Source organism: Clavelina lepadiformis, chromosome 6, assembly GCF_947623445.1.
Source record: "Clavelina lepadiformis chromosome 6, kaClaLepa1.1, whole genome shotgun sequence".
NCBI lineage: Eukaryota > Metazoa > Chordata > Ascidiacea > Aplousobranchia > Clavelinidae > Clavelina > Clavelina lepadiformis.
In genome coordinates this window covers 15,969,209-15,980,813 of record NC_135245.1, presented here as the reverse complement: position 1 = coordinate 15,980,813, position 11,605 = coordinate 15,969,209, and the positions used below count along the sequence as shown (strand labels likewise).

At 37.6% G+C, this 11,605-nt stretch overlaps 2 protein-coding genes across 3 annotated transcripts; both read right to left on the bottom strand.

Annotated features, from left to right (window-relative positions):
- Window positions 1-268: 268 nt before the first annotated feature.
- LOC143463539 (uncharacterized) lies at window positions 269-3,436 on the bottom strand. 2 transcript variants are annotated; one of them, XM_076962057.1, is made up of 6 exons: window positions 1,859-3,436; window positions 1,662-1,763; window positions 1,450-1,599; window positions 1,244-1,366; window positions 834-1,032; window positions 269-655 (listed from the first exon to the last, which is right to left on the bottom strand). In XM_076962057.1, the coding sequence occupies exons 1-6, from the start codon at window positions 3,378-3,380 to the stop codon at window positions 415-417; spliced, it is 2,337 nt and encodes a 778-aa protein (XP_076818172.1). In that variant the 5' UTR covers window positions 3,381-3,436; the 3' UTR covers window positions 269-414. The 2 variants fall into 2 exon arrangements, with proteins under 2 accessions (XP_076818172.1, XP_076818171.1); XM_076962056.1 differs by having other exon boundaries at window positions 1,244-1,369; window positions 1,859-3,434.
- A 1,202-nt stretch (window positions 3,437-4,638) lies between these two features.
- On the bottom strand, window positions 4,639-9,603 carry LOC143462506 (ubiquitin carboxyl-terminal hydrolase calypso-like). Its single transcript, XM_076960701.1, has 2 exons — window positions 7,764-9,603; window positions 4,639-7,035 (listed from the first exon to the last, which is right to left on the bottom strand). Exons 1-2 carry the CDS (start codon window positions 8,124-8,126, stop codon window positions 5,908-5,910), a joined length of 1,491 nt encoding a protein of 496 aa, XP_076816816.1. The 5' UTR covers window positions 8,127-9,603; the 3' UTR covers window positions 4,639-5,907.
- Between the last annotated feature and the right edge of the window lie 2,002 nt (window positions 9,604-11,605).

Here is an 11,605-nt window from a genome sequence, read left to right as displayed (position 1 = left end):
TACATTTGACCATGGAATATTGCACGGTAATAGAAAATTTAGGTATTTTTATTAATGTTAAGGATTATATATATAGGCCTATACCAAGCATTTCTGGCATATGTGTTATTTTGCCTTGAAATCGCATTTTACTTGCACCTTGGAATGTTCTTTGCTATACATGTTGCAATAGAACTTGATTTTGCATACAGTATCTTGTTTTGTCATAAAAAGTAGCTTTCCTTCGCTATAAAGACCTATGTTGCATTTTGATAAAAGAAACATTCCGTAACATGATGTTGCATTTATTTACTTATACAAGCCATACAAGATTTTAAAGCCCAAATAAACTGTACCGAATCATCAAATACTGTCCAATTTTTTTTCGGCTACAACACAACATGTTTAGATAGGCAAGTATGGCGCCGCATTGAATTATGGCACTTGCGGCCATTCCACGGCGCAAATCACAAAGGTTTTTGTATCACAGGAAACACTTTCAGCTTGGCCAGTTATTGGATCAATAACGGAGCAGTTGTACCCGGGTTCCTCTTCATTTGGTTCGCCAGGCGCCCATACCACAAACGTGCTTGTACCGTTAATATTACCGGTATATTTCCACTGGTCGTCGCTGTTGTGCATGCCAATGTATGGTTTCTTCATCACTTTGCTGGTTCTAAGAATACAGCAAAGTTTGTATGAGTTATTGCATTTCTATAGCCTATGTCTACAAAGCAATACGTAAACGATTACTGATGGAAATCTAACAAAGTTTTTCTAGCATGTTATAATTCACCAGAATGCCTCGATCATAATGTATAGATATAAAAGCTAGATGTATTTGTTACTCTTACGTGGCGTTTATTCCTCGAAGCCACCAGACGACTTGCGCCCAAGTTTGCAAGTCATGAATCGTGGCAACTTTTCCGCCCTCTTTCTCGCAATAATCAACATATTTCTCAAATGGTTTAAGTTTCGTTTCGTTTTCGGGTGCATACAAAGTGTAGCAAATGTTGTTTGTTTTCAGCGGATCGAAATCCGACTTTAGGCATTCTGCGTGAGAAAGGACACTTGGGTTGTAATTACTACAGCATAATCACATAATAAACCTCCTTCACAACTACAAGTTTTAGTAAATAAAATTCAAAATAAAAAATAATTAGCAGATTATTTGCAATTCTTTACAATCATATTTTTAACACATGCTCATTGTAAAGGTGGCATGTTTTATCCAATAAAATAACACGATAGCAAATAGCCTTACCACGTTTGCAGTTGAACCCATCACCGTGATAATTCTTCTTACAAGAGCATGTGTAGGTGCCATCTGACGAACTTTCACATTCTGCGTCATCGTGGCAATTATGTCGACCTTCCTCACATGGGTCTTCTACGAGGACAGAGTATAAGAAAACGGCATAAACAAAATCACCTTTACACGTTTGAAATAATAACGTTGACTATCATCACCTGGACAAAAGGCGTATTGACATGGCCTGGTCTCTTCTACAAATCCGTTGATGCATAAAGCAACTTCTTCATCAGAGCAAGAACTTTGTCTTGTTTGGATTCCTCTTCCACACGACGCCGAGCAAGATGACCATTCCTCAACAGCGATTCCTAATAAATACAGAGGCGTGAATGACTTTATGTTTAACGTGAGAAAACAACTTTTAGCTTACTTTGTGTCAAGTCTGACTTGTCTGCTGTAATCTTGTCAAGAGCAAATTGCAAAGCGGATGCAACCTCATCATGTTCAGTATTGTTAAGAATTGCGGTAATTTCTGTACAATGATTGACATTAACACAATTAACATCATGTGTTGTCCAAAAAACAAATTTATATGGAAGAAAAGTTTTTCATTATAAATGCTATTACCCTCGAACTTTTTCCACACCAGCTTCTCTATCATAGCCCGCATGGTCTTTAACATATCATCTTGTTTTGCGCTTGTAGAGTCTTCGTCCTTCACATTCTCCTCAGAATTCAGATCGCGTTTTTCATTATGACGACAAAAGAGTTTAAATTCATCTGAAGCGGTGGACTTGGAGTTAGGTTTTAGTCCTATTGCATCTAATTGTCTTAACTTGATGAGAAATTCAAGGATTCTTTTCATCTTGGCAGCTTTGAATTGATGACTTAAAGCTAAATTTAATATCACGTCTCCATAGCCTTCATCACGAGAGGGTGGGCCTAAAGGCCTTGACAATCCATCGCCCTTAGTTTGGTTTGACTCTTTTGGGGGGGCAGACGGCTTGCAGTGTTCAAATCCTTCAGTTTTTCCCATTCCCTTTGTTTTGTTTGCTGTTGTTTTAAAATGGCAACTGAGTACGTGTTCTTTAATTTCTTTTAAAAACTCAGCAAGCCATTCAACAAACAAACTTTCTTTTTCTTTAAACCCTGAAAGATCTTCCATATCAATTCCAGGATCTCCTTTTGTGTTCTGAGTCGGAATATTACTTTCTTCTACCCCATTTGACTCGTTGCTGTCATTTGCATTTCCTTCTTTAGTTTCAATTATATTCAACACATTGAGAATCTCAGAAATCACTTTTCCAATGCGATCTTCACTGGGATTAAGTTCCTTAGATCCTTTAGGTAGAAAATTGACACTGACACTTTTCTGATTCTGGGTATTAAGACCATGTAACCAAGCGCGTAAAAGAAAAATTAACCGATTTAAAACGTGCCCATGCGAAGGAGGTTGCACAATTTCTTGTCCGGATTCTTCTTTTGAATACAGTGTCCAGTGATACTCGTGAAGAAAAATCATCAGCCTGCCTGTGCGAAGACTATTAAGACTGTGTTTGTTTACTAAATTCATGATAAATTCCTTTCTTTCGACTGTATTAGATACAGTTCTGTTTTGTTCTTTGTCGTTTGGATTACCAGAAAAGTTGGAACGCTTTACTTCTTCTAAAAAGTCAATCAGCCAGTCGACGTACAGCATTTCGTTTTTATCGGTGGCAATGAAATTATCGCCTTTGCTCCCAATATCTCCTGTTGTGTCTATAGCTGGTGGAATAGATTCTTCTCTTAAAGCTTCATCGATTTGACCAGCAACGTTGTTGGTTTTGTTTTGTGATTCTTTGCTTTTAAGTGACAGGTAGACATCTCGAAGGTCATAAATCAAATTTCCCAATATATCTTGGCTTTCTACCACACTCCTATCAGCTCCCTTAAGACGAAGTTCCAATTTTTGCTGGGGCTTAATATTAAGGCCCACAAGCCAAGCACGCAAGAAGTGGTCGATGCTTAAAAAATCTTTAACAAACGACGCACTAGAACCTAACACTTGACCATCGTCGCCAATTCTTTCGCAAACAAGAAAGCTGCCAAATGCATTACTAGATAGAGCTAGTAGTGACAACAGGACTGTCATGTAGCGTCCGCCTGACATGGTGCTGAAGGTGTAACAAACAAAAAATGAGACGTCCACAGAAAAGGTTCCAACATATAACGACCGTTCGCTAACCACATAAGCCTTTTCCGAAGGAGTGTCTTAATTCGTAATTTTTATTTTTTCAGTTAAGCAACAGCATAGAGCGCTAATTATGGTAGGCGCTGCTCATACCAGTTTTGCAAGAATTTCTTCTTAAAAACCTTAATGACATTGTCGTACTCTGTTTAATAGAGCCAAATAAAGCGTCATTTTCGAAGATGCTTGACAAAGTTGAAAGTCTTACCATACGACAGTTTGTATCATTGTAACAGCTGCAGAGAAAAGTCAGCGTTCTCGCAACAAATAAACATGTTGATATATTGTTTTTCACTGAGGGAAATGTGACTTGGTTTAAAGCAAAACCTATTCAGCTTCTTTGTTTAAGTCTGTAGCCTAAACGTTGCAACCGATGATGCAATTATTAAAACCGGAGTGTTTGCAGGCTTCAACGGATCAAGAAGCACCGTGTGAACAAACGCGACAAGGTATAATTTAATTCTTGCCTGAAGGTAATTAATTAACCACGACTGAGATCATACGAGGGCAGACGTCACAGAATGGCTGAAAACATCAGCTTAACGATCGTGTTGCAAACGAAAATTATAACGTAAAGTTATACTGTTGTTTATAATTGGCTATGTCCAATGTATTTCTCCGACACGTGTAGCATAACGCTATTGCCAACCAGAAAAAATATCCGACTTGGAAATACAACTAAGCGGAACCTGATGTTATTAAGGTAAACTATAAGTGGTTTCCCAAACAATACTTCAATAAAATTGTAATCGTGGTTGTTTAAGCCAGCAATGGGACAAAATCTTTCGCACTTTAATTTTTCTCTAAGTTATCAGCCTACAATAGAATAACTTCTTGCGCTTTTTTGGGCTGACTTTCGAAATTGTGAGCCATAACTTGAAATCGGGTTCAATTTTTAATAAAGGCTTTAAGTCTAAGGTGAAAACTTTTTAGGAAAAGTTTTGTCAAGTAACAGTTGTGTCCTACTTTTCCTACCACAGCGCTCCTTTGCAGATAGTGTAATAGATTGTTGCTGCCAACTTGCGCACAAATAAACTAAATTAACATTGGACGCATAATGTTGTCACTGGTTCGACTGCGTTAGCTGGGAGTACTGGGACCATTCTATACACCGAAATGTAACTGCTAAATACCAAAATGTAGTGTAAATGTAAACAATGTAGCTAAACTGTAACTGATATAGCCACTAAATTCCAAAATGTATCTACGCAATATTTACACTGCACTTGCGCATAGATTTCACTACGGTATGCATTCAAATTCGGTAAAAATAAAATATTTCAATGCGACAAAGATGAACTACCATTAAGCAAGAAAGTTGTAAAGCATTATAGAACTAAATACATTATGAAACGAGACAAAAAAGCGATAATTTCAAACTTGCGGGACGTTTTTCGGGCCAAGTTAATGAATTAACGTAATTTTAAATTCAACAAACAGATAGCTACATATAGCTTAAATGCAATATACACCGAAAACAAATATAGAAAGAAAAAAATCTCTTAAGGGCCTGTAGTACCATTTTGAGCAGTTTGAAACGGCAACACAGCGATTGTGACGAAGGTCTTATGCAAGACGTCACTATAGAAAAACTATAAATGGTTCCGGTCCAGTGCGCATGTGACCTTAATTTGGGATGGTTTGTTGTTGTTATGGCGTTTGCTGAGTGTAGGTTCAGGCTAAAGTTGACATTTTGTGTTGGTTCAAATTGTGATGCAATAAAATTAACTTGAACAGTTGTGCACCCCTGCACTAGAGACTATAGTATATTATCTATCTATTGCTCACTTATCTATTATCTCTACTATCTATTGCTCTATTGTATAGAGCAATAGACAAAGAAAGCCTACAATAAATGCCAATTTATCGAAAAGTAAGTTTGCCATAATTTACATAGGCGATTCAGTTGGTAAGTCATTTCGAAAATAACCGCGCGGGCCACTCAGAACCTTCCCGCAGGCCAAATGTGGCCCGCAGGACACGGGTTGGGCACCCCTGCGATAGAGTAACATAAATACAACGTTTAGCCTGCAATGTAACGTTACCTACATTTTGGTATTTGGTAGCTACTTTTGATACATTCTGGTATATAAAATGGTTCCGATGGCTGTCCTTCATACAAAACCATGTATAAAGTCCTGTACAAAAATGCTTGCGCGCGACATTTTGCGTGAAACGACAAATTCTATGAATTGGAGAGTTAATTATTTAGTAGACCTATTACAATATTTGGTGTGGGTCAGTAAATGCAATGACTGCTGCAAAATTCAAAACTGCTCAAAAAGGGGATGTTTTCTGAGGTACAGCAAAATATAAGAACTAACATTGACAAATTAAAATTTTCAAACTTTGGTTTTGCTTATGCTGTAATTAGCATGGTTTTGCAATAACGAAAGGATAATAATCAATTTGAATGATCAGGAGAAAATTATCAGTGAAATGTTGTGTACTATCTACGTCGATTGCGTTTCCTTTTTGGTTTTGAAATTTTGTTTAGTGTTGATGTCTGTCTTTTTCTAATGTTCATATTCTGTCCTAACAACGGCGAAAGTAGTTCTCTCTCTTCTAACATAGCGAGGAAAAGACTGATAAATGGAACGTAGTCGTGAGTCCTTCTTGCATCATCGATTTTGTATCTTCTTCTCTTTTCGATTTGTTCTTCCAGGAGAGTCTTACATTTTTCGATATCTATTTCTATTAGTGGCAGTGCATCCATAGCCTCCCATATTGACCTTATTTTGTTACCTTCATCAGGATTTTCCTTTGTGTCCTCAATGTCAACTACTATCGGCTCATTAGAATGCAAAAAGGAGGAGAGATTTTTGTTGGAAAAAAACTTCCACAATTCTTCCAGATTGAAAGGGTAAGAATCGGCATCTGGTTGACCACCTTCTGAAGGTTTTTTAGTCGACTGCGATGGTGGTAACGAGTATGATTCTGTTGTCGTTTCATGGCTATTTACAATGCCCTTCTGCTCTAGAATTAAGCTTTCCTTGATGTGACTATCATTGCCGTTCTTAGAATCGGTGGTATCTTTCTGTGCTTCATTTTCTACAGTTTTGTCTTCAAGGTCTTTGGTGATCTTGACAAGTTCATCTGTTTTAAGCTTAAGCCTCTTTGCTACAAATGCGATGGCCTTTTTCACTTCACTGTAGCACTTTTCTAGTTCTTGCAATCGTTTCTTGAAATGCTGGACTTGGCAGGGCACAACAGCCATGAGATTGTACCTGATGTCATGACACTGCTCTCCTCCAGTGGCCAATGTGATGCGAGACGTAACAACCTCCCTTGCCATGTCGTGCCAAGTTTGGTCGTCTGGCAGTGGACCATGATCAATTGGGTATGGTTTCAAACCATCCAGTTCAAATAATCTTCCATTTAAAGGCAGGTAACAGGTATAGTGAAATGCTTCCATTGTTCTTGTTGATGAAGACGTTATTCCATTTGGTTTACCGTGCAAAGCATCAGAGAGAGGATTGTTTTCTGGTCTGGCATGTTTGCTGTGAGCTGCAGCAAGCTCTGGTATATTTCCTAATGAAAAACCCTTCATTTCTGGGTTGAAGTTAGCAGTGTCCGTCTAAAAAGAATAAAACATAACCGTTCATTATTTTGCAGGTTACAGAATTTATCATTATACATTTGTTTAAGTTAAATTTATATGTGCAATATTGTTGCATGCCCAGTAGGTATCGACAAGATATCAAATACTATTCAAACCACATGAATGGCACTGCGCTACAGTCAAATGCTTTTTAAATTATCTATGCTAAAATTTAATGTCAAAGGCAAGTTGGTAACGCATTCTTTTTATAACTTTATTGTGGTTGATTAAACTCGGTGATGATTCCACACCAACTGAGCTCCGGTTAGCAAGCTTGTCTTTTGTGGACGTTCCGACGGATACATAATATTTATTAGTTATATTATATATCTGAATTTGGGACTATTCACTAGAACTACTGCAGAAGGAAGCACCATTCATACTTTGCTCAAGGGTATTACATGAGTAGCGCAACTGGGAATTGAGCCCGGCTCGTATGTTTATGAACCAGGCAAACTAATCACTCTACTACTGAGCCAAATTACACTTTTACTGTAAGACATGTCATGACAGTGAAGTAATATGATGTCATATACATGATAGAAAGATTCTGGTCATATCATGCCGCACACCCTGGTGTTTTGCCAAGTTGGTACCAAAGTACAAAACTATTTAGATTCATTGAAGTTTGCCCAATAACATAAAGGGCCGGTACAAAAACCATTACTAATTAACAAAACGTGTTATTTAATTTGAGAGCTTACCTTAAGCCTTGTAATGAGTGGCCCTAATTCAATTTCATCACAGTTCAACAACACACTCAATAAAGCATGAGTGGCACAGGAGTTTGGGATTAACTGATGAGCAAAGAACATTCCGTTGACAACATCTTCATCAGTGCAAAACGGTTCATCTGAAGACGGCTGCACTTTCCTCCTTGACCTGCCTCCACCTTCATTCCACTTAAAAAGGAAGATAAATCCATAGACCTGGCCCTGGATGGGCTGCTGGAGGTCATAGACTTCCTCCACTTGGACTCCTTCAACACCAAAATCTTCAACGAGAAGCGTGAAGAGACCAGGATCGCTTTCAAGCTCTTTCCAACCTCCGACTGGGATAAGGGACATTAATGATCAATTGGTTTTATAAAAACAGATTTAAAAGATTTATGATCCTACAACAAATAAATTATGATTAACCTAGAAATAATATAATAGAGGTTTTGAATAATAGTTTTTGAGAGAAAATTTTCGATCAAAAAATAATAGGCTACAAGGTAATTCCAGATGAGATGCACATGTTTTTATGGATGTTCGGTATTTTATTTCGTATTTGCTTAAAGTATTATTTACACAACACTCACAACAGCCTAGTTTGATACACTAAAGCAGGGCTTCTCAAACTTTTTGGGTCAGCGACCGCATTTTAGAAAAGAAATTTCTATGCGACCCTTTGAGAGGTAGCCTACACGTTAATGACGTTAATAATACAATAAACGCCCAATTACAAATCTCAAGTAGTATTTTTGTCTCTGGCAAAATCATACAAGCACACACAATCCACCGAAGCGCAGTAACTGTAGCATGCAGTAATAAAATAATCTCGTAATGGAAACAGTAAAGCGAATAAAAAACAATGAAAAAACAATTCAACTTATAAAAATTAAATTTGTTTCGCGACCCCAAAATTACATTACAATTACGATCCACAGTTGCATTAAAACATAGAATACTTTGATTGCAAAACTTAAGAGACATCTTTCAAAATGATGAAAATTTATCTTAAAGAATGCACTTAGTTCTCCATTATGCTGTATCATTCCTTCACAGATACAAAAATCCCGAATCCTTGAAAGAAAGTTCCAGTTAGCCAAAATGGACCTTTCCTTTTTAACATAAAATTTGTTTTCACTCCAACAGAGTCTTTGCAAAATTATATGCAAAGCTTCAGACTCAAAGACCAGATTTCTATTGTGTTGTAAATATTGTTTTCTAGAACACAAACAAAAAGATTTTGGATTGAAAACGTGACTCATTTACACCCTGGCAAAAAAGACCCAACCATGAAAAAATGGATTTTCAAGATCACTTGCTCGAAGATCCAACTGGGCATCAGATATGTTCATCTCTTCCTGGAACTTACATCACTGTTGATGTATGCATATTCAAATAAACTGATAAAACCATCTGGGTGGACATGAGTGACATAGCTGACCAGCTTCTACTTCCTGTTACAACCGACCAGTGTAAAATATTGTTACTGTGTACACTGGCCACCTGAACGAGACTCCGATCCCATGGATGGTGTGTAGCGGCCATTGGGTGTCTGTTTGTTTAGTCGCTGGTTGTCGCCCTTACAATGCTCCCAGCACGAGTTGATTTCAGCACTGCTCGTTCACTTTACCTGCCCATTCCGTTTTGCACCGCTTGTGCACAGGACGCATGAGTTTGAGTAAAGGTTAAACTCAGAACCTCGTGTTCATTTATTTTAATATATGAGCGAAGGAGACAGTGAACAGAAATAGCAACCTTCTGAGACAAGGAGTCAACAACGCAGCATCGTAACAGCAACGCAACAACAACCTACCTTCGCCATAGGTGTTCATTTTAGTAGGGTTTTTCTTCTTCCATCCAGACACACAGGTCGGTTCCACCTTGACGGTGACATAACGTTTATGTCCTGCCCAACTATCAGGATAACTTTTGTTTTATATTAAATATGTTCAAATGATGTGTTTTATAATTTGTGTTTGATGGCCGTGCTAACTTAAAAATTTTTTTACATTCTCTTATTGGCCCATAATGCACGTTTTTGCCCTCGCCAAATTTGTGGAAATTATTGTCTGTAACTGCTAATATGTTTATGACCACCTGCATCAGCAAAATATTTCGTCCTCCACATTGAAGACAAAAAATAAAACGAATGAATGAGATCATTTCTAGTTAATGAAAATCCGCTACAACTGTAAATTCACTTTGCTAGAGGTAAAAGAGTGGTCTAGTACAGAAGCTCATAACCAGATGATGTCACAAATGAGTAGCTGGGGTCCAGTATACAAATGCATCCTGTAGTTGAACTCTTCTGCATTATACCAATAGGCTATACTGCTATAGGCTAATCTTTATCCTCGAATACAGGAAAGTCTTTGCACGACTTAAACCTGTCGATGCAGATAAGTTCTCATCGCTCGATCCCAGGTTACCGAGCTAGCCTTTGCACAAGTTCTGATTGTGTCCTTTTTTTTAAGTTGGCTTTTTTTTTATATAGCCTAGTAATGCCCGAATTAAGAATTGTCAACGGAACAGGAGCCAAGTTTCGCTAATCCCTTGCATAAGTTGCATTACGACGGTATGAAGCCACTAGCTAACGAACACAAGCCACACTTTTTGCGAGGCCAGCATTCGAACCACTTGGCTATACCAACCGACCATTTGCACATATAAATTAGCGACTTTAGCGTATAGTCGTAATGTATGTCAAACTGACCTTCGGTGTACAAATCACCCTGTAGTTACAACTTCATAGGAGCAAAACAAATCTGGAAATAAAAAGGGGAATCCAGAATTGGTGGCGTCCAGCAACACGCCATTAATTTAAACGACGTTAAGGCTTTTCGAATGCCTCGGGTTAAGTCCAATATTATACTTTCTCACAACTTTAACTCTTAAAACTTGGCACAAGGCTACCAAAATTAAGATTTCCCTTCTTCTTTGTCCATTTAATTGGCTCCATGAAGTGGTTACATTTTAGTCCCATTTTGAAAGGGCTATAACCATAGATATCTTATATACAACAACTTGCTGTTGCGGTTATGTATAAGATATCTATGGTTATAACCGTAACTTTAAATTTAAAGGGTTAAGGTAGGTTGACGGTTTTTGGCTGGTTAAAGATTAGTGTTGTGAGCGTGTGATGTCGTTGCTACGTCATAAATTTGTAGTTTCATTTTTGTCAAAGTAGTTTTTTAAGAGGCTCAAAAACCACGCATTTTGACTTTTAATGAGGATTTCCCCCTGAAGTTGATAATGTACGATAGTGATTTTTAGGACTCCTAACTGTTGGAAAACAGCGAGAAAATCAACAAATTACACATACTCTTACCTAGACCTATAACCAGCTATGTTCCAAATGGAGTTGAGTTGATCAGAGCTGGAGTAGGATATCAGTTAAACAGAGATGAGCTGTGGCCTCTACAAAAAAAACGTCACTGTTTCGCCGGGAAAAATTGAATTTTTCAAAGCTATTTTTCAGACTTTTTTGTTAACCTAATTTAAATATCATAACTATTATAACTATAGGAATGTGCTGAAGCCGAACCGAAGGTTCAACACTAACGTCACTATCTTTAAGTGTTCTCACGAACCCGAGCTTTACTTCTGGTTTTGCTACAACGTTTACTTTTTCGCACAAAAATATTAATTGTTCCTTTATTTGCTATTGGGAATGGTTATAATTTCACTGTGCCTTTTGTTAAGTTTAAATGTTTAGTGCATAAGACGTCACGAATATAGGCGCTGTCACCGCCATACTTCTATTTTTTTATTAAAAATATTAACGCAAATTTGTTATATATACTGTACATAAATTCGTCGTATATAAGTCTAGA